Source organism: Festucalex cinctus, chromosome 17 (assembly GCF_051991245.1).
Source record: "Festucalex cinctus isolate MCC-2025b chromosome 17, RoL_Fcin_1.0, whole genome shotgun sequence".
NCBI classification, from domain to species: Eukaryota; Metazoa; Chordata; class Actinopteri; order Syngnathiformes; family Syngnathidae; genus Festucalex; species Festucalex cinctus.
In genome coordinates, this window is record NC_135427.1 from 2,992,260 (window position 1) to 3,011,431 (window position 19,172).

Genomic DNA, 19,172 nt, shown 5'->3' on the forward strand with positions numbered 1-19,172 from the left:
AAAGCTGGATTCGTCATTGGCCCAACAGTGTGTGGAGCTGGATAGTGGCTGGAACACTGCATGGGACATATTTACCCCGAAAACAAGCCTGTTTCACCATGGAAAGAAATATTGCTGTAAAAATATGTACATAATCCCTTATTTTGATGAAAGAATACCACATACGTTTTTTCAAATTGTGGAAAAATTCTTGTGCGCAGAATCAAAAGAAATTACTCTTCATCAGCTGGTCTTAGTTGTTAACTCTTTGCCGACCTCTAGCGAAGTAAATATGAACTACATGCTACGCCAAAATGTCTGCAAGTTTCTTTCGGTAAAAGTCAAGAAATGTCAAATACGTATTCAGAACAACACAACACAACATAGAACTCACATAAATTACTTAAATATACATTGATTTACTTTTCTATAGCTACGCAACCATCCAAAACTTTGGACATACTTCAAAACTGATTGAATGAAACATTGTGTTCAAATCTATGATTGAAGTGAATGTGCGTATGGTTTTAATTTGTTTTATAAAAGAACAGTTACAGGTAAATGAACAGGCGGGTGGATACGGAAAACATACCTTGCTAAAAATTTTTGTTAAACTTACAATACATGTAAGTGGCAAATCAATTTCCGTTCCGTTCTGTCCGTCACACAAAACAACCCCACCCTGAACTCCCCATCGTACATAACGTTCCCTAGGCGAATGCAACAGTATATATAAATTTGTGAGCTATGGCTCCCTCTATTGGCAGATGTCGAGTAAACGAAAAATGCTTTTTGGTTGACGAGTTTCGAGTTTGTACAAGCAATTTTGAAAAATGATTATTATTTTTTTTTTTTATGGAATTAAACCTTAAATTAAATTGAATAACTCTCACGATACTATTCTGTTTTTCTGCATCGGGAGTAACTGCCGTAGTTCGTCCTTAACTGGCGTAAAACTGACGGCAGATTTGTAGCTCCTAAAATGACAAACTTTATTTGAAACTGTGTGAACATGCCTTTTATGATTTACTTTACTTATGGTCGTGAAATTCCAAGACTTACACATATATTTCTTACAACTTTGTTGGCCGCTCTCTCCCTCTCACTTTTGTAGTCCGGTGCCTCTCCTTCAGCGAACTTGTGACGTCGATTGTCAGTATCACTTTACGGCAAGAGCGTGTTTGTGCTGCTGCTGTGTGTGTATGTGCTGTGTGGAGGTCAGGGGCATGACAGAACAGCGAGTTCCCGATACAGACATGTTGCTTTTCTTTCGTAAAATACACGTGATGATTTAAAAAATATACACTATCGTCTAATTATATTATTGTAGTTATTATTATATTGGCGTTAATTAGAACAACTCGGCGTGGATCATCTTGATCGTTGCGTCATAATTACAGCTCCTTAGCCGAGGCAAGGACTTTTTTTTTTTTTTTTTTTTACTTTTTAAATTGCCACCATCCACCCAGACATGGACAACAACTCACAAGGCACTGGTGGGCTCAAGGCTAGCCTCGGTGGTCTCTTCGGAGGTGGAGCGCCAGAATATTCCAACACGGAGCTCGCCGGTGTTCCATGTAAGCGACGTGGCTAGCTTAGCGGCTAACCGGCTAGCATGCTGAAGTGAGTTTTCAGTGCTATTCAATGTTGATATTTGTGTCATTTTTCGCATTCTAGTGACTGGAATGAGCCCCCTGTCGCCTTACCTTAACGTCGACCCTCGTTACCTGATTCAGGTAAGGGGGAATTAAAAAAAAAATAGACAATGTGATATGATGAAAATATCACAGAATAATGTCAATAATTGTGTGTTTTCAGGACACAGACGAGTTCATTCTGCCTACAGGCGCTAATAAGACGAGAGGAAGGTTTGAGTTGGCTTTCTTCACAATTGGAGGTTCATGCATCACAGGTAAGTTTGGATTATTATTTTTTTAATGGTTGCTTGTTTTATTTCATTTTTTTATTTTATTTTATTCTTGTTGTTATCACAGGAGCTTCGTTCGGCGCTTTAAATGGTCTTAGGATGGGCCTGAAGGAAACCAGAGACATGGCTTGGTCCAAACCGCGAAATGTGCAGTGAGTATGGCGTCTACTGTACTAGACTATCTCAGTTTATGCAGCAGACAAGACAAAAATGGAAAAAGTATGGCCTATGGACCTCAATCAGGCCCACTGAACATTTACTGGTCGTTTAAAATGTATGGAGTCATTGATTTTAATTAATAAAATGTTTGATTTAAGATTTGTACGTCTTGCATATCTTACATACTAATTTTTCCTGAGATAAGCTGTTAAAATGCTCACCAGGATCATCAATATGGTGACAAGGCAAGGAGCTTCGTGGGCCAACACTTTGGGTTCAGTAGGTACGACCAAACACTGACTCATCGCACAAACGCGTTCCTGTGGCGTTGACGTCCGTTGTGCTGCCGCAGCCCTGTTGTACAGCGCGTGCGGCGTGGTGATCGAGAAGGCCCGGGGAGCTGAGGACGACATCAACACAGTAGCAGCCGGCACGCTAACGGGGATGCTCTTCAAGTCAGCCGGTATGTGTCTAGATCAAGTGGGGCGGTCAACAAATGATTTATTTTTTTACATCGTAAAAATCTGACATTTGAACAGGGGCGTGTAGACTTATTCCCATTCACTATCTGTGCTTTGGCAGGCGGCCTGAAAGGTGTGGCTCGTGGGGGTCTGGCTGGTCTAGCCTTGTCCGGTGCCTACGCCGTCTACAACAACTGGGACCACCTGACTGGAACGTCGTCACCGTCCTCCTCGAGGCTTTACTGATTTCCGCCTCCTCATCCTCTGATATTAGGGCCAAATTATTTCAGCAGACCGTACGCAGACTCTGGAATGGAAGTGCTTGTTGTTTGTGTATGCGTGTGTGGCTGCAGGTCTGCGAGTGGGTCTTTTAATGATGGACTTTGCCTTACAGTCACTGTTACTCTTGTATTTATTTCACGGTGATAATCATCATTAGAAACTGTACTGCAAGAAAAATATGTATGTCCCATCATCTGATGTAATAAATCACGGGGAAATACCGTAAAAAAGGCAAACATTTTATTGTTGTGGAAGCGGCGTCAGTGCAGGAAGAAGTCTCGGATGCGCGTGGCCTCGATCCAAGGGATGTAGGCGCCGGTGCGAGTGAAGACGCTCGGCTTGTTCTCCACCGTGCAGCCGATGGGGCCGAAGCTCACCACGCCGTGGACCTCCCAGCGCTCACGGCCGAGCTGGCACAAAAGCGGGCCGCCCGAGTCCCCCTGGAAAGAGCAACCGTTCTGATGTATGGTATCTGGGAGGGTTAGGAGGAACAGGAGGCAGCGAACCTGACAGGCGGCGGGCGGATCCTCGGTGTCCCGGAAGCCGGCGCAGATCATGGAGTCGCGCACGCGGTCGCCCCAGAATTTCTTCTGCCGACAGGTTTTGAAGTCGATGATGGGGAGGCGGGCTTGGTTGAGCGCCTCGGCCAGGGAAACGTTCTCCTTCCCACCTGGAAGTATTTCAATTAAATATCATGACTGCTTCTCTTGTCTCTTCTTCCCTAAACATTTAGAGAGAGTGCACAATTGGTCAAAATGTCACACAAAAAAAACAGCCATGAGAACTGAACTTTCACCAATTTGCTATTAGGAAAATTGAGCTATTTAACCACACCACGTTGCCGCTGTTGTATGTAGAAATATCCATGTCAATAATTCTCAACAACTGTGCTGTGATAGATCGTCGTGTCTCTTGAGAAATTATGTCACTTGGTCTGAACTTTTTTTTTTTTTTTTTAATTAGAACGAAATATGCACCTATAGTGTGTTCAACGAAACAAGCTCATATTTTACTCTGTTAATTAGTACGTCAATTGCAACGTGTGATAGTTTGCCAGGTGTTTCTTAGTGAATTATGTCACGTTACTTGGTCTGAACATTTTTTTATTTTCACCAAAATCTGCACCTATGCTAGTGAGTGTATACTGACTTCCACTAGAGGGCACAAGGTACACTGTATACACCTGTTACGATTCATACAACATAATAGTGTGTTCAACTAAACAGGTTCATATTTTACTCTGTTAATTTGTACGTCAATTGAAATGTGATCATTATCTCACGATATTTTTTGTGCCGTTATTGTTTGGTGAATTTGGGGGGTAACTGGTGTGTCGAATGTGTTTTTGCTTCATGAATGCTCTTCACTAAAGCTCGTCAAAAATAAGGTAAGTGTGCATTTATAGCACGGCACAGCTTGAGACAGAGGCTTTTTTAAAAATAATTTGGTAGTGTATAAAATTACAAATAATTACAGTTACAGTATTTTTCGTAATCTTCGCAGACGTTTTTCCGAAAATAATGCGAACTGGTTTGATCCCAAAACCAATATGGCGGCTCATTTTGTGTTATCATGCCCCACTTTGCCCTTTGAAATGGTCGTAAAGTTTTAAACTGACAGACTGTACAGTTAACTCCAAACTAAAGCAACGTTTTAGCATCGTTGAAATTGTCAATTTGCTTAAATGTAGATAAATACTGGTCATTGGTGAAATAATTTTGCTAAGGACGATTCCAATCATCCGGGCATTTCTGATATATTTGCAGTGCAAATAATGCACATGAAACTGAAAACAAACGGCGTATTATATTGCTTTTGCCCGTGATTAGCATTAAAAAAAAAAACGGTCAGATTGTTATAGTAGTCAAATGACATTACATTACATTTTGAATGGTACCATTTGTTCTTGCAATATGGTCATTTGTTTGTAGAGATGTTCGATACCAGTATTCACTCCTGAGTACTTGAGTAAATATTGTGAAAAAAAACATCTTTTTCTGCCAATGACGTGTCAATCTGCCGCAGTATTGCACCAACCACTACCGAGGAGGACGTACTTGATGTCACTTTTTTTTTTCTTACGTATAGGTGTCTGGTATCAGCAGCCTCCTCAGTACCTGATACCGTAATATAAGGCCAGTATCGGCCCAACACCATTACCTGGTATCGGTACACGCCCATCCCAGTAATATTTTGCATCTCTGAAGCTTCCGTATTACTGAAATTCACCAAAAAGTACAGATTTTCTGCTTACTTTGTGTGATGTTCTTTCAGACTCACCCCGGGTGTCGCCCCAGCCGGTCACCCAGCAGTAGTGTCCCGGCTTGAGACTGGTCTGCTTGCGCGGCAGGCAGGCGTAGCGGATGAAGTTGGACGGGAGGATGTCGGTGGCGGCCTTCACCAGGGCGATGTCGTAATCCAGCTCGCTGTGCGCCGGGTAGCGGAAATTCTCGTGCCGGTAGATGCGCTTCACGGGGAAGACCCTCTCGGCCGTTTCGGAGCGCCTCAGCCGATGCTTGCCCAGTACGATCCTCCACGAGCCGGCGTCCTCGGCCTTGCCCCTGGAATGAAGTTATCAACCGCTTCAGTGCCCAAGTGTACTAAAATGTTTTTTTTTTTTCCTTTCTTAGGGTTACTTTTGGAAACAATGAGCAGCAGTGAGGATCCAGTTTTTGTGGATCAGAGTTCCTCCACAGACGTGAATGTGATGTTTACTGCCTCTGGGACGAACCTGACAAACAATCACACAGAAGAAGCGTCAGTAAGTAAAATGAAGAGGATAAGGCTGGAATAATATGAGAACAAAAAGTTGTATTATTGACAAGAAATAAAGATAATATAGAAGTAGAAAAAATAAAAGTCAGAAATACAGTTACAAATCTAATTTAGGAGACTAATGTAATTGTACATGTGATTTTATGAGAATAAAGTCCTAGTACAAGAAAAAAAAATAATATTAAAGAATATTAGATTGAAGTTTTAAATTTTATGACAGTAAACTCCGTGTTACAAGAAATGTCTGATTTTAATAGAATAATGTTGAATTTTTTCAAGAAAAAAACTTGGGAAATTAAGTGATATTTTTTGCAAACATATAAAACAGTATTACAACAAAATGGTGCAATTTTCCGTGAATAACGTCATAATATTTTACAAAGGAAAAAAAAAAAATGTTCAGATTTTTGGAAAACAAAGTCCTCGTAATACAAAAAAAATTGCATTTTATGAAAAAAAAAAAGTTCTATCAATATTATGTAAAAATCTAATGTACATTTAATGGAACTAATCTGAAATTTTAGGAAAATAACATTTACATTTTTATATTTTCGAAGCTAATATATATTGCATTAATTAATAAATGACTTGCAAATATTGCAATAAAAATATTAACAAAATGTTATATGCAAATATTGGTGGGAAAAAATACATTTGACATTTACCCTTGATTATATTAAATAACCAGACAATTGACGTACGAATACAATGAACATAATAAAATAAACAATTGCTTAATTATAATGAAGTTAATTTTCAATTATAAAAATACAAAATCACAATGAACTCTGATTTAATTATTAAAATAAACAATATGACATATTTTCCGTACACATTTACATATGCATGACCTGGCGCATGTGTTCATTTTAAAAATCCAAAACGTGCCCTCCCCCATGGCATTAGCATATATTCTATTTTCTTTTGAATATACCTGCAGAGAAACCTGCCAGGGCCAAGAGTGCGGTCTGGCCTCGTTCCCTGATACGATCCTCTCGGCCATGTGAGGTTTGAAGTAGGCCATCCCGCAGTCTCTGGGCCAGTCTACAAAAAAAAAAGCACAACTCATGTGGTCAACCACGTTATTATTATGACGATGATTCATATGTGTGTGTATTCTCACCCAGGTGCAACACCTTATGCTGCTTGCCAGGCGTGTACGTGTACGCGGCCTCACTCAGCAGGGGCAGCGTCAGCAAACACACGACATGAAGCGCGGCGGCCATCGTCTTCCACGCAAAATGGGCAAGGCCGCGCGCAAGCCGGCGTTTTTATAGCAGCAGGTACGCGCACACACCAACACACAATGAGTTGTATCACAACGAGGCGCTGGATTGTTCTCCCGCAGCGATGACTTTACACAAAATAGGCTTTTCACGCACTCGCATCTGATAGTACACGTTGGTGTACACAAATATCATGTCATGTGACGTACTACAGTGGCATAGTGACCTCCAAATGACATCTGGGGATAAACAACAGTAATGCTTTCAGGTTTATTTGTGTAGTTCAGGGGTGAGCAATTTTTCATACTTAGTTTTTTTATGTATAATAATTAATAATATAATAAATATTTTTTGTGCCTCTCTTCATTTTTTGGACATTTATTTATTTTTAATATATTTTTTCTTCCTTTTTTGCTATCAATTTTCTGATATTTTTGGCAATCTTGTGGACATTTGGTAATTTTCAGGATTTTTTTCTTTTGGTTTTGGGCATTTTATAGTTACTTTTTGAACATTTTCTTTTCTGAGTTATTAAAAAATCAATTTTCTGACTTTTTTTTGGTAATTCCAAAACACACTTTATGCATATTTTCTGCACTTTTTTAAAATGACATTTTATGGTAAATTTTTGATTTTTTTTTTGCAATTTTGTGGACATTTGGTAATTTTCAGGATTTTTTCTTTTGGTTTTGGATATTTTGTAGTTACTTTTTGAACATTTTTATTTCAGACTTTTTGGTAATTCCAAAAACACATTTTATGCCTATTTTGTACATTTCTTCTTTTCTTTTTTGACATTTTATGGCATTTTTTTTTTTTTTACATTTTTTTGCCCTTTTGTGCTATAAAATTTGTGGATATCTTATGGTAGCTTTCAGTATTTCTTCTTTTGGTTTTGGACATTTTATAGTTACTTTTTTCATTTCTGACTTATTTAAAATGCATTATCTCACGTTTTTGGTCATTCCAAAGACATTTTATGCTAATTTACTACCTTTATTCTTTTTTTTTTTGTGGACATTTTATGTTTACTTTTTGAACATTTTCTTTTCTGGCGTGATGCCGAAACACTACCATGCCACAATTTGTTAAATTTAAAAAAAAAATTCACAAATCTCGACTATTAGTCAGTCCACACGTATGGTTGTTATTTTTACAAATTTTCTGACCAATTTAAGGTGTTGAAGTACTGAGTGAACTAACTTAGAATTACAAGTAAAACATTTGACTCTTTTACAGTATTTTGTCGAAAAAACAAACAAACATGGCAACAGTTGGCAAAAATCAGCCGATTTTTAACTCGGAAGACTGAGGAAGAGCAACAGAATTAAAAAAATCAATGTTTACTTACATGGATAATTATATTGCTATTTTCCGCCTCTACTGTACATGTTATGGTGTGAAAATAAGAGCACACTGGAAGTCACCAGTGCGTTTTTGTTGTTGTTTTTTTTAGTCTGAAAGGGAATGTGCATGCTCATCTGAAACACTGAATGGTCGCAGCCCCTCAATGTGGTTCAACAAGTTGACTGTAGCTGAAGAGCAAAATATTAGGTATAGCGCATCATCGAACCATGTCCTTATTTTTGTGGTCGTAGAAGGCAGTGAAAAGTCTCCTTGGCATATTGTATTAAGCTTGAGTGGTGAATAATTGACACTCTTGGAGTACCTAATGAAATGTCTCAAAATGTTTTTCGTTTCCGTCATTAGATAGAATTAAATCATATGAAAGTAATCCATTATTTTTTTTATTTTTTTTATTAAACATGTGTTCTACCACAAGTCATCAGATTTGATTAAAACAGAATCATAAATAAATACATAATAAATAATTATTTACTGTACAAATGTTATTAAATATAATTATACTCTTATTAAATGAAAAACAGGGAGGGGCATAATTCCTGACTCACTTGTTATCGGAGTCAGGTTTACATAACTCCATAACGGTAAAAACATACAGTAATGACATTATTAAAAATTATTTATAAAGCTTTAGTCAGGTCATCAGTGCGGCACTAATATTAGTCATGCTTCGCAGAGGATAAAGAATATACGACTGTGATGACTGTCATATTGTAGGATTTTGTTGTTGTTCCTCTGTGCTTGTTAATAAATCCATCTGCAATCAAGTTAGTCAAGAATCCTGACGCATCCTGTAGTAAATAAACATAATACATAAAAGTAAATTGAGTAAATGAATAAAATATTGCAATAAAAATAATAATTTAGGTTTCGTGATTTCAGTTTAAATTGTATGTGCAAAGAGCAGCAATAGAGAAGTAGCCATGTACATTGAGCACAGGTGCTACTCAATTATATTTTGTCTCGCAAAAGGAAGAACAAAATTAAATCCCTCCCTCCAACTGAAATAGTATAATTTGTCTATAAAATGGTTGTATGTTCACTTTTGCAGAGGAGCTAACTCTGTGACAATGACAGCGCTACTGCCACCTATTGTGGTGGATGTGCAATTAAATTTTGTGTATTCTAGTATAGGAGAAAAAAAAAAGGTTTTCTGAGGTGGCACTCCCCCACCCGATCTCATCTTTGATCTTAGTCATCTTCGTTTTTCGAGCCCCCGCACCAGCCTGGTCTCAGTGACCTCATCACGCTCCTCTTCCGGATGATCCCGCGTGACAGCGAAGGAGATTTCGGAACGTCGTCATTTGCCGCGGCTCCTTCCTGCGTTCTACTGGCTTCATGAGGCGCCTCCTCGGTTTCGCCTCCCTTGTCTTGCGTCACCTCCGGAGGGGTCTCCTCAGGGGGCGGCGCAGACGGTGGAGCAGGTGGTTTGGGCGCTTTGGTCTTCTTCTTGGAGGGCCGTTTGACAGTTTGGGGGCTGTTGTGGAGCTCCAGGTGTTTGCGAATGGCAGCGGTCAGGACCTCCGGCTCCATGGACGCGCCGTGGACGTCCCAAGTCATGCCGTCCTCGTCCCACTGCACCTGCTTCATGCTGCTCCTCCTCCTCCCCCCCGGCTCGTCCTGCTCCGCTTTAAGACACGACCTCCTCCGCTCCTGAACGACTTTCGGCTTCTCCTCCTCCTCCTCCTCGTCCGCGCTCGGCGGGATCAAGCTGGAGGAGGGCGACGCCAGGTCGGAGTTGGAGGCCTTCAGGTCTAGCCTGGATCCGGGCGGCGAGCCCAGGAGCAAGCGCGAGGCGGAGAGCGTCTGCACGGCGGCGTCCACCATTTCCCGCCTTCGGGCGCCTCCCCTGGAGCATCGGCACCCCTCACGCAGATGCGAGTCACTCAAAGAGGACGCCAGGGGCGATCTCCTCGGCTGCGCTTGCCACGGCAACTGGAGGCGGCATGCCGAAGCCCGTTCGTCCGGTTCTTGCGTCTCATTTTCTGAACAAGCTCGGGGGTCGGACGTCGGGGGCGTCTCCTCACCGGGGAGGCACCCGTGGAACGGCAACGCGCCTTCCTCGGAGCACACGGATGACGCCATCGGGGAGGGATACTGGAAATAAAGCAAACGGTTACCCGGGAAGGTGTCATTGTCTCTGCCAGTCGGGTGGAAAAGGGGCTCAGGAGGCAGGGTGGCAGATGCCAGAGAGGAGCCTGGGGAGTCTCCCTGCTGGCTGAAGGGCGCAGTGGACTCGGAACAGAGCACTGGGGAGTCTCCCTGCTGGCTGAAGGGCGCAGTGGACTCGGAACAGAACCCTGGGGAGTCTCTCTGTTGGTTTAAGGGCGCAGTGGACTCAGAACAGACATCTGGGGAGTCTCCCTGCTTGGGTAGCAGCGTGGTAGCGGACGCCGGGGACGAGGCGCAGAGATCCCCCGGCGTCAGAGTGGGTGTCAGCAGCGGGGAGATAAACGGCGAGGAGGTGAGAGCGGTGGGAGAGCTCGGCGCGGCGCAGCAGGACCCGTCCCGTGCCAGGCTGCCGGGCCGCGACGTCCCGCCGCCCCACACCACCGTGTCGGGCGTGCTGCTGCGGCTGCCGCCGCCGCTGCAGCGACTCCAGCGCCTCATGTTGGCCACCCAGCGTTCGCCGAGGGCGGGCGGGTTGTGGGCGTCGGGCGACTGCAGGCTGCCGACGCGCCGCCATCCGTGCAGCTGCCGCGGGGGGCCCTGCTCGGCGTTGGCGCTGGAGCTGCGGCGCAGGTCGGCGCCGGTCCAAGCCGGGTCGTGCTTGAAGACGTCCATGGAGCTCTTGGAGACGGAGAAGATGGGCGTGTGGGCGTCGCCATCATCCGCCGGGCCATCAGTCAGGCTGGAGTAGGAAACGGACGGGCTGACGGAACAACACACCGACGGGTAGGTCTCGGAGTGGGGTCGCACAGGCCTCATCGCCATGGCAACAACCTAAAAAACAAAGACACCATACTTTACAGGCGCACCGTGACGTCTGAAATTTGAAATAGTGCAAAAGACTAAGAACAAACTCTTTTTTTTTTTTTTTAAAGTTTTCCTGATTTGTTTGGGGGGCGTGGCTAAAATGGCATCTTGTGTCCACTCCCCCTTTATATAAGAAGTTGAGCACCTGTTGTTAGTATTGTGGTTTTCTGACACAATTGCAAAGCGGTAGCAAGCTAGCTGCGACTACACCCTCAAACAGCTGCTTTAGCGTGCCTCGTTGTACACCATGAGTGTGCGCATGATGAAAAAAAGGAATAGTCAGTAGGTGGAAAGCAGTTTTAAAAAATGTCATATTTAACAGCCAGAATGTAGATCCGGTGATTTTAGAGTGCCTCGTTGTTAGCTGTGAGTGCATGAAGGTCGCAGAGAGAAGACTGAAAAGCCAAAACATTTTCCCGCAGAATTTTAGCTCCAAATGCTACAAGTGGCTATGGAAAATGGACGGATGGATATAGTCCCAAATGAACCTAAGTGGGATTATACAATCCAGATTATGTGATCGTTTAGACGAGATTGATGTTGAGGAAGCACCCGTGCACATCCATGTCATTTTAATAATTCAGGTCGTATAAATTCTTGTCATTTTTGTATATAATTTGTCACATTATACTCCGCCATTGGAATCAGGAAAATCCCCACTTCCTACCTTCACGTGGCGTCCTCTATTTGCCGGCTAAATGGCGTCGCGTTTTCCTCCCGACATTTCAGCTCTCACTTCTTCCAGGTGACCTCTCTGTCGTTATCGAGTGCGTTTCCTGTCAAACAACCTGTAGCATCAATATGGCGCTGATGAATCGTGCGAGTGGAGTGCGTGCGTGAGAGAGCGGGTGCCGTGGGTGTGGCGCTTCTTGGCCCCCGAGGATTAACTCGCCACCTGTCATCCCATTAGCTGATGGCCAATCTCTGGACACCGCGTGTGTATGTGTGTGTGGGTAAAGAGTTAAGATCAGGTAAGCTGGCAGGATTTGCATGCATACTTATTCTTGTACTGGATAAGATTAATGAATTGTTCCCAAAAACAATTTTGCCTTTACATTACGCTAGTCATCCATTTTCAGTACCGCTGATACTGTAAAGTCAAGGTTATCCAAACTATGGCCCGGGGGGCATTAGCGGACCGGACCGCCATCCATTTTTCAGCGGCCCACAGCATATACAAAAAATGACATTTGACACGGCCTACAAGGCTAGTTAAATCTTGGAAAAAAAAAAAACTTTCAACAGCAATTTATAAAATTTAGTTGAAAACAATATATAATTGCTTGCTTGATTGATTTTGCCGTGTTTGATAAATTAAAGCTGAAGAATTTGAAAGTGGATCTTGCATCCTTCCGTTGTTCTGTATGTGACCCTCAAGCGAAAATTTTTGAATACCAAACACAAGATGGAGCCTATCCCAGTTTACATTGGCAAAATTAATGTTTTCAAATTCATTTTTATATAATGTTTTGTATTAATGTATTTAGAAATATATTTTACGTTTTGGTATATTTTTACTTTATGCTATTTTTGTTCTTTATTAGTTAATCAGTTATTTTAATTAATGTATGTATTTTTAGTTTTTTTTTAGTTTTATTAGACATTTACTTATTTTTATTGTTTATTATTTAATTTAATTTCTCGACTTTATTTACCTTAATACATAACTTTATTATATTTTTGTAATTCATGTATTTTCATTTCTTTTATTCAGGTATTTTTTTTATGTATTTAGTTATTTTTATTTCATTTTTATTCTATATTGTGTTTATCATTGAATGTAGTTGTATTATTTGTGTTTTAGTTTATTATATTTTGGTATTTTCCTGTATTTTTTTTTAAAATAAATTTAATTTAGGGTTTCACTTGAATCATTATTGTATTTTTCCATTTGTTTTCCGTTCTTATTTAAAGTTGGCTTGATGGCTCAAGTAACATCCAATCACAGCTTAGCTCGTGAACGTCACATGACCAAACTCAAACAGGTGAGTCGTGATTGGTCGTTCCCTGAGCCTGAGCAACTGGGATGTCATTTTCAGTGGACAGCAAGTGACAGATTTCTTCAACATGTTTTGTGTTCCCTGGCGTGTGCGTTTGCAAATCCACGCTCAAGTGGTGAAAATCAAACATTCGGTGTTGGAAGAGCAAAAATTGATATACCGCGTATGTCCAGTAGGTGTCGCAGTTCGTAATTTGCCACTCAGAGCTAAGGAGCCACTGCATTTGAGCGTAGTGTGAGAACTAACTCAGAAATAAAATGTTAAAATATTCCATTATTGATATTAATATTCTAATTTCGTCTGGGGCGTGTTTCCCGTATGATGCTGCACTGTTGACGGTAGATAAAGCGAGGAATAAAGTTAAAATACTGATTACGTCCAGGGGTGGCGCCGGTCGTCACTTGTGCCGCTGAATTAGTAGCGTAGAGTGAGAATGAACCCGGAAGTCTCCCCTCCCCTTCCCTTCAATGCCAGCGTGTTGACAGAGCGACTTATGTAGATATAAAATACCGATTTTTTTTTCATCATGAAGATAAATGAGAACACATTGTTGGAAGGACACGAAGTCGTGTTGGTGCCTTATAATGCGGAGCATGTGCCAAGGTAATCGCCATCAACGTCATCTCTCAGGCGATGCACTAATATGTTGCAAAAAATAAAATACTGTCTAAGTTATATATGTTGGGTCAAAGATACGTTTACATTGTGAAATTAACGTGTTTATTTTAGTACAGAAACAGTGCGGTGAATAATGGTAAATTAGGTCCAGGATAAATTTAAAGGAAAGGACGAAAAATAGTAAAGAATTCCAAGTATTTTTGTCTGAGTACGGTTGAAGGAAAGAGATAAAGATGATAAAATCAGGTCTGAGGTGCAAAGAAAGCAGAAAAGTAGGAAGAATGCATAGATAAAAAAGTGGGCCCGAGGGAAGGACAAAAAGCATGTAAATGTTCAAAGTTGCACAAAAAAAAAAAAAAAAGTATACCTACTTTTGGTCTGCCCTGAATTTCCTGAAACGTATATCTCTGTCAATTATTGATTTTCTGGTCTCTGTTAGGTACCACGAGTGGATGAAGTCTGCGGAGCTGCAGCAGCTGACAGCCTCAGAGCCTCTGACGCTGGAGCAAGAATATGACATGCAGCGCAGCTGGAGGGAAGACGCCGACAGTAAGTTGTCTGCATGAGACAGATTCACCTCAATTACAACCATTTCAAAATCTATGCTGAAAAAAATGTCTATAATTCTTGATCCACACATTCCACAGGCATTGAGAACTACTTTAAAAATGCAGAAACTATGCACATCTCCTCTAAGAGGTGAACCTGGATTATGTTTGATGTCCCCCCCCACCCCCAGAGTGCACCTTCATCATCCTTGACAAGCGGCGCTGGACGGACTCTGGTGCCGAGGAGGCGCAATGCATGATCGGAGACGTCAATATCTTCCTGAGCGACCCCGAGGATCTTTCCCTGGCTGAGCTAGAGATCATGATAGCAGGTCAACAAACCATCTTGAGATTCTCCACTAGCTTCTTCTCTTGATTTGAGTAGTTTATTTTATTTACAGAGCCCGACTACCGAGGCAAAGGCATCGGGAAGGAGGTGACGCAGATGATGATGCACTATGGTGAGATTTTACTGTATATTCTACACTATGAAGTATTTGTAGGTTTTTTTTTGTGTGTAACAATAAAATCATGTTACGACGGTGGTGGTGTTTTTGTTATGTATTTAAGATGAGAAGTAAACTTTTTTTTTTTCTTCTTCCCCCTAATCTTTTCACTGATGTTTGCCTTGTGTACCACCAGGGGTCGCCAAACTCGGCATCAACAAATTTCAAGCAAAAATCGGCCTGGACAACGAGGTCAGCATCTCCATGTTCAAGAAGCTACACTTCCACCAGGTAGAAACAATGATTACAAATATGTGTAAGAAAAATAATGTAGACGACAGGAATCGTGGTAATTATACGAGAATTAGTATTTGTGAGATTTGTTTTTTGTCTGAGGGAAAATAGACAATTAAAAGAATAGTTATTCTTTGCGCATCAGAAAACAGGAAAAATGTTTTCTGTAAGCTACCTTCCAAACTTTTAGTTTTTTGAAAATAAAATATAGGTTTAGTTCTTTTTTTTTTTTTTTAAAAAGCATTTTCGTTTTTATTTTATTCCGTTAAAGAATTTTTATTTTTTTTTGTTGTTTTTTCATTAGTTTTAGTTAACCAAAATAACCTTGGCTGATTCCACAGGTGTCCGTGTGTCAGGTGTTCAAGGAAGTCACCTTGGAGACGACGGTGGACGAGCCGCTGCGTCGCAGGTTGCTGCGGCAAGTAGGTCACATGACCGAGCGGGACTACCTGGCGGCCCGCGGCGGAAGACGGCAAGCGGCGTCACAGGCGGCCACGGGCGCTCCCGCGTGAGCTCGCTGGACGCAGGACGCGGTGGAGTCGGCACGTTTATTTCAAGGCGTGATCACGTTGCGAGAAGAACGCCGCAAAGTGGCGTGAGAAAGACAAAGATGCTTTTTAAAAACAGGCCGGTTGTACAAAGAGCGACAACAATTCCATAGGAATTTTCACACGTGTGCCCCTCCCCCCCTTATTTTTTTTTGTGTGAACGAGAAGCGGTGGTGGCCATCTTAATAAGACTTTCTTTAATATCCCACTCAGCTTAGCTTTTGGACGTTTGCATGGATTCCAGGAAGTCCTTGACGGCCGCGGAGAGGTCGCCGAGGAGCTGGCGGACGACGACCTCTTGCTTGCTAGCCCAGGCCCGGCCCCGGTCCAGGGCGACGTCCAGAGGCTCGCACACGTCCCGACGCCGCAGCTCCGTCACCCAGCAGATGGCGAACGTAACGGCCACGGTGAGCAGCAACAACAGGAAGAGCTTGAAGACCACGGCGACGACAGAGCGGCAAGGCTTGGGCGCCGCCCGCGCGACGGGCTTCTTCTCTGCTGACGTGACACAAACAGAATGTTTTTAAAAACACTTTTGGGACAAAATTCTGCTTTTTTGCAATATATTAAATAAAAATTGTCGAATATAAACAATAAAAGTGTTTTGTGTTACCTGAGGCTTGTCCATTCTTCTTCTTGCTCTTCCTCTCTTCCTTCTTCTTATGCTGTTGTTGCGGCTGCTGCTGCTGCTCCTCCTCCTGGGCGGCGGCGGTGGCGGCCACCTGGGCGTTGTACTCCTTCCGCCGCTTCTCCTTCTCCTCGGCCTTCTCCCGCTTACGGGCTTCCTTCTCACGGGCCTCACGTTCCCGCTTCTTGGCCTCACGCTTTCTCTCCAGCTCTGACGGGATGACCAAAAAAAAAAATATTTTTCTTCCCCATGATATTACAAGAATAAACAGTTACCGGTATAAAAAAATTATATTATAAAAATTCCGGTATAAAAAGAAAAAAAATAGTGTTTTTCTTCCCCATGATATTACAAGAATAAAGTTTTTTTTTACCAGAAAGTTTTTTTTTTTTTTTTTCAGAAAAGTCTTATCACTTGATTATTTTATGAGAAATAGTCAAAATCCGATGAAAATTGTCTTTTTTTTTTTTTTTTTTTTTTTTTTTAAGAAAACATTATTTCCCCCCTAGAAAACAGTTACCGGTATAAATTCGCGGTATAAAAAGTTAAATTATAAAAATTCCGGTATAAAAAGAAAAAAAAAATGAAGAGCCAAACATGACAAATGGTCTTTTTTTTTTTTTTTTCTAAATAAGCAAAGTGTGCATTTTAAAATGACAGTATACTTTTTTATTTTAGTAAAATATAATATTAAAATAAGTATATTTTAGTTTAAAAAAAATATGTTCCTAATCTCATAATAGTTGGATTTTTTTTTCCTTTAATTTGTTTTTAGGGGGAGAAAAAAAAAAAAGTCCTAATATAAGATTAAAGTCTGTCTTTTTGTCATAATCTTACATAATTAGTAAAAAAATAAATAATAATAATTAAAAGTACTCCCCCCACTATTCCGACCAACCAGAAATATTGTCATGTTACAGGAATAAACTTGGATTTTATAACAATATATATATATATATATATATATATATATATATATATATATATATACATTTTTATTTTATTTTTTTGCAATAAAGTCATATTACACCAAATCTAATTATTTTCTCCAAAATGTTCTTCCAGAATTTTTTTTATAACTTTTTTTCAGAAAAATATTTTTACATTCTTCAAGAAAATAAGGGAAAAAACAAAACAAAAACTTTCTGCCATAAACAAAAATTGAGATTTCTTCAAGGAAAGGACTCTTACTTTATAGCAGGAAAAAAAAAAAAAACATACTTTGCATTGTATGTAATTGTATTCATCTAGAAAAAAATAGCAATGCTTACAAAAAAAGCTCTCAATAAAAAATGTCAAAGCTTATTAGAATATATATTTTTTGTATATTTTCAACGTCATTTTTTTTTTTAAATTTATAATTTTACATTTGACATCCAATTTATGAAAGATTCCTGACCTTTTTCCCTCAAGAGTCGCTTCTCTCGTGCACGGTCAGCCTCCTCCTGAAGCGTCAGCATGTACTTGAGCACCTAAAAGAAAAAATACAATTTTGACTTTGCATCTTTTTTTTCTTTTTTTTGTTGCTGCGCATCTTTCTTACCCTGGTGGCGCACTGTTTGCACTGCTTCACATCCAGGCAATCTCCCGCCGCCTTGGCCAGGCCCGCGTCCAGAGGATTGTCCTTCAGGTCCAGCCACTTCAAACTCTTGACACCCCAAAAACAAAACCCGTCCTATTAGCTTAACAGCAGCTAGTGTTATACCACTTTTGTTTTTGTGCCGCATTTCCACCGACCCGCAGCTGGGAGAAGCTGACAGGTAGGGTGCTCAGCTTGTTGTTGTACAAGTCCAAGTGCTGTAAAGCGGTCAGGTTCCCCAGGTCATCCGGCAAACAGGTCAGCTGGTTTTTGCTCAGGTCCAGCTTCATCAAGTGCGTTAGGTTGCAGAACTCTGGCTGCCATGTGACGCACAAAGAAAAAAAAATGGCTATGACGTTCTTTTTCTTTAACCCTCCACCAGATAAAAAGGGAAGAAAAAACTAGTTAAAAAGTACAAAATTCCGCCATGTTGCTTCTATAGGACACATAGCAAAAATAATCTACAAAGAAGACTTCTGCACTTACCGGCAGGGAGGTGATGTTGTTGCACGACAAGTCCAAAAAAGTCGCTTTGGTTAAAGGCGCCTGTTGGGAGGAAATGTATTACTATTTGTTATGAAACGAAAGTGGAACGAGCGGACATGTAGTCAACTATTAATGTCACGTAATAAATCTTTTAAATATGAATATCGGTGCATTTTCAAGCTCTCACCACACACGCAACTCACCAGCTCCTTGACGGGCACCTCGGTGAGGTTGCACAGACTCAAATCCAACTCATTGTCGCTTATTTTGTCTCTTAAATTAAGCACTTTGTTGCTTTTACTCATTTTGTCTACCTGTGGAAAACACACACACACACAAATGACTCACGTAACGGCCATTCTGTGGCATTTTATTGATATTATTTTTCAACATTTTCATTTATTGATGCACTCACCTGTTTTTTTTACCTCGTGTCAAAGCTGTCTCGACGCGCAGCAAGCGACGAAAACGAAATGAATTTGTTGTAATTGTAATAAAAGTGAAATGAAAAGAGGCGTTGATGCGCCGTGTGTTGACTGTTTTGGAGCTACTCGGACTGAATGAAAATCCACGTCACTGATTTGAGCCGCACAGAGGAGGTGTGGTAGAAAGCAGCGCCCCCTACAAAACCGGAGGACACATTACACACGTGCGCGCGCACACAAGTTGTTGTTGTTGTTGTTTTTTTAAATACTACAAAAATTAGTACAAAAATAGATACAACCACTGAAATGAGTTTTAAAAACGCGATGTCCAGGGGGAAAACGGTTGTGAATTTCGCCACTCACTTACAAATTAAAAGTCACAGATTAAAAAAAAAAAAAACGACATTTGGACATTGCTAATGTGGTTTAAAAAAACAACAGCTTTTCTCT

At 41.1% G+C, this 19,172-nt stretch overlaps 5 protein-coding genes across 11 annotated transcripts; 2 read left to right on the forward strand and 3 right to left on the reverse strand.

Annotated features, from left to right (window-relative positions):
• Positions 1-1,137: 1,137 nt before the first annotated feature.
• On the forward strand, positions 1,138-3,511 carry LOC144004632 (mitochondrial import inner membrane translocase subunit Tim23-like). The gene is made up of 7 exons (XM_077501981.1): positions 1,138-1,556; positions 1,657-1,715; positions 1,798-1,891; positions 1,974-2,058; positions 2,290-2,348; positions 2,418-2,528; positions 2,648-3,511. Exons 1-7 carry the CDS (start codon positions 1,451-1,453, stop codon positions 2,770-2,772), a joined length of 639 nt encoding a protein of 212 aa, XP_077358107.1. The 5' UTR covers positions 1,138-1,450; the 3' UTR covers positions 2,773-3,511.
• Positions 3,027-6,875, reverse strand: LOC144004630 (chymotrypsin-like elastase family member 2A). Its single transcript, XM_077501979.1, has 6 exons — positions 6,707-6,875; positions 6,518-6,627; positions 5,445-5,539; positions 5,089-5,369; positions 3,315-3,478; positions 3,027-3,248 (listed from the first exon to the last, which is right to left on the reverse strand). The coding sequence occupies exons 1-6, from the start codon at positions 6,807-6,809 to the stop codon at positions 3,069-3,071; spliced, it is 933 nt and encodes a 310-aa protein (XP_077358105.1). The 5' UTR covers positions 6,810-6,875; the 3' UTR covers positions 3,027-3,068.
• A 118-nt stretch (positions 6,876-6,993) lies between these two features.
• LOC144004627 (uncharacterized) lies at positions 6,994-15,579 on the reverse strand. Of its 6 annotated transcripts, XM_077501970.1 has the most exons (5): positions 15,430-15,579; positions 14,515-14,629; positions 14,140-14,297; positions 11,818-11,926; positions 6,994-11,117 (listed from the first exon to the last, which is right to left on the reverse strand). In XM_077501970.1, the coding sequence occupies exon 5, from the start codon at positions 11,106-11,108 to the stop codon at positions 9,366-9,368; it is 1,743 nt and encodes a 580-aa protein (XP_077358096.1). In that variant the 5' UTR covers positions 11,109-11,117; positions 11,818-11,926; positions 14,140-14,297; positions 14,515-14,629; positions 15,430-15,579; the 3' UTR covers positions 6,994-9,365. The 6 variants fall into 6 exon arrangements, with proteins under 6 accessions (XP_077358096.1, XP_077358098.1, XP_077358099.1 ...); XM_077501972.1 differs by lacking the exon at positions 14,515-14,629 and having other exon boundaries at positions 15,430-15,574; XM_077501973.1 differs by lacking the exon at positions 14,515-14,629 and having other exon boundaries at positions 14,140-14,326; positions 15,430-15,564.
• Positions 13,539-16,216, forward strand: LOC144004631 (alpha/beta-tubulin-N-acetyltransferase 9-like). Its single transcript, XM_077501980.1, has 6 exons — positions 13,539-13,753; positions 14,208-14,317; positions 14,508-14,648; positions 14,718-14,777; positions 14,959-15,053; positions 15,398-16,216. The coding sequence occupies exons 1-6, from the start codon at positions 13,677-13,679 to the stop codon at positions 15,566-15,568; spliced, it is 654 nt and encodes a 217-aa protein (XP_077358106.1). The 5' UTR covers positions 13,539-13,676; the 3' UTR covers positions 15,569-16,216.
• LOC144004629 (leucine-rich repeat-containing protein 59-like) lies at positions 15,781-18,878 on the reverse strand. 2 transcript variants are annotated; one of them, XM_077501978.1, is made up of 8 exons: positions 18,713-18,878; positions 18,501-18,611; positions 18,298-18,357; positions 17,970-18,128; positions 17,776-17,880; positions 17,632-17,704; positions 16,218-16,442; positions 15,781-16,099 (listed from the first exon to the last, which is right to left on the reverse strand). In XM_077501978.1, the coding sequence occupies exons 2-8, from the start codon at positions 18,600-18,602 to the stop codon at positions 15,819-15,821; spliced, it is 1,005 nt and encodes a 334-aa protein (XP_077358104.1). In that variant the 5' UTR covers positions 18,603-18,611; positions 18,713-18,878; the 3' UTR covers positions 15,781-15,818. The 2 variants fall into 2 exon arrangements, with proteins under 2 accessions (XP_077358104.1, XP_077358103.1); XM_077501977.1 differs by having other exon boundaries at positions 15,781-16,102.
• Positions 18,879-19,172: the final 294 nt, after the last annotated feature.

What these genes read in the sequence shown, in the direction of transcription:
- LOC144004630 (XM_077501979.1), bottom strand. Translation starts at nt 6,809, where the DNA reads ATGGCCGCCGCGCTTCATGTCGTGTGTTTGCTGACGCTGCCCCTGCTG. An exon ending in CCTGGCAGGTTTCTCTGCAG is followed by an intron (nt 5,540 to 6,517) that starts GTATATTCAAAA and finishes ATTGTTTGTCAG; the next exon opens with GTTCGTCCCAGAGGCAGTAA. An exon ending in CGGCTGGGGCGACACCCGGG is followed by an intron (nt 3,479 to 5,088) that starts GTGAGTCTGAAA and finishes AAATACTTCCAG; the next exon opens with GTGGGAAGGAGAACGTTTCC.
- LOC144004632 (XM_077501981.1), top strand. Translation starts at nt 1,451, where the DNA reads ATGGACAACAACTCACAAGGCACTGGTGGGCTCAAGGCTAGCCTCGGT. An exon ending in GGAGCTCGCCGGTGTTCCAT is followed by an intron (nt 1,557 to 1,656) that starts GTAAGCGACGTG and finishes TTCGCATTCTAG; the next exon opens with TGACTGGAATGAGCCCCCTG. An exon ending in GATGCTCTTCAAGTCAGCCG is followed by an intron (nt 2,529 to 2,647) that starts GTATGTGTCTAG and finishes GTGCTTTGGCAG; the next exon opens with GCGGCCTGAAAGGTGTGGCT.
- LOC144004629 (XM_077501977.1), bottom strand. Translation starts at nt 18,602, where the DNA reads ATGAGTAAAAGCAACAAAGTGCTTAATTTAAGAGACAAAATAAGCGAC. An exon ending in ACAACATCACCTCCCTGCCG is followed by an intron (nt 18,129 to 18,297) that starts GTAAGTGCAGAA and finishes GTCACATGGCAG; the next exon opens with CCAGAGTTCTGCAACCTAAC. An exon ending in GAAGAATGGACAAGCCTCAG is followed by an intron (nt 16,103 to 16,217) that starts GTAACACAAAAC and finishes GTGTCACGTCAG; the next exon opens with CAGAGAAGAAGCCCGTCGCG.
- LOC144004627 (XM_077501970.1), bottom strand. Translation starts at nt 11,108, where the DNA reads ATGGCGATGAGGCCTGTGCGACCCCACTCCGAGACCTACCCGTCGGTG.
- LOC144004631 (XM_077501980.1), top strand. Translation starts at nt 13,677, where the DNA reads ATGAAGATAAATGAGAACACATTGTTGGAAGGACACGAAGTCGTGTTG. An exon ending in CTGGAGGGAAGACGCCGACA is followed by an intron (nt 14,318 to 14,507) that starts GTAAGTTGTCTG and finishes CCCCACCCCCAG; the next exon opens with AGTGCACCTTCATCATCCTT. An exon ending in GCTAGAGATCATGATAGCAG is followed by an intron (nt 14,649 to 14,717) that starts GTCAACAAACCA and finishes TTTTATTTACAG; the next exon opens with AGCCCGACTACCGAGGCAAA.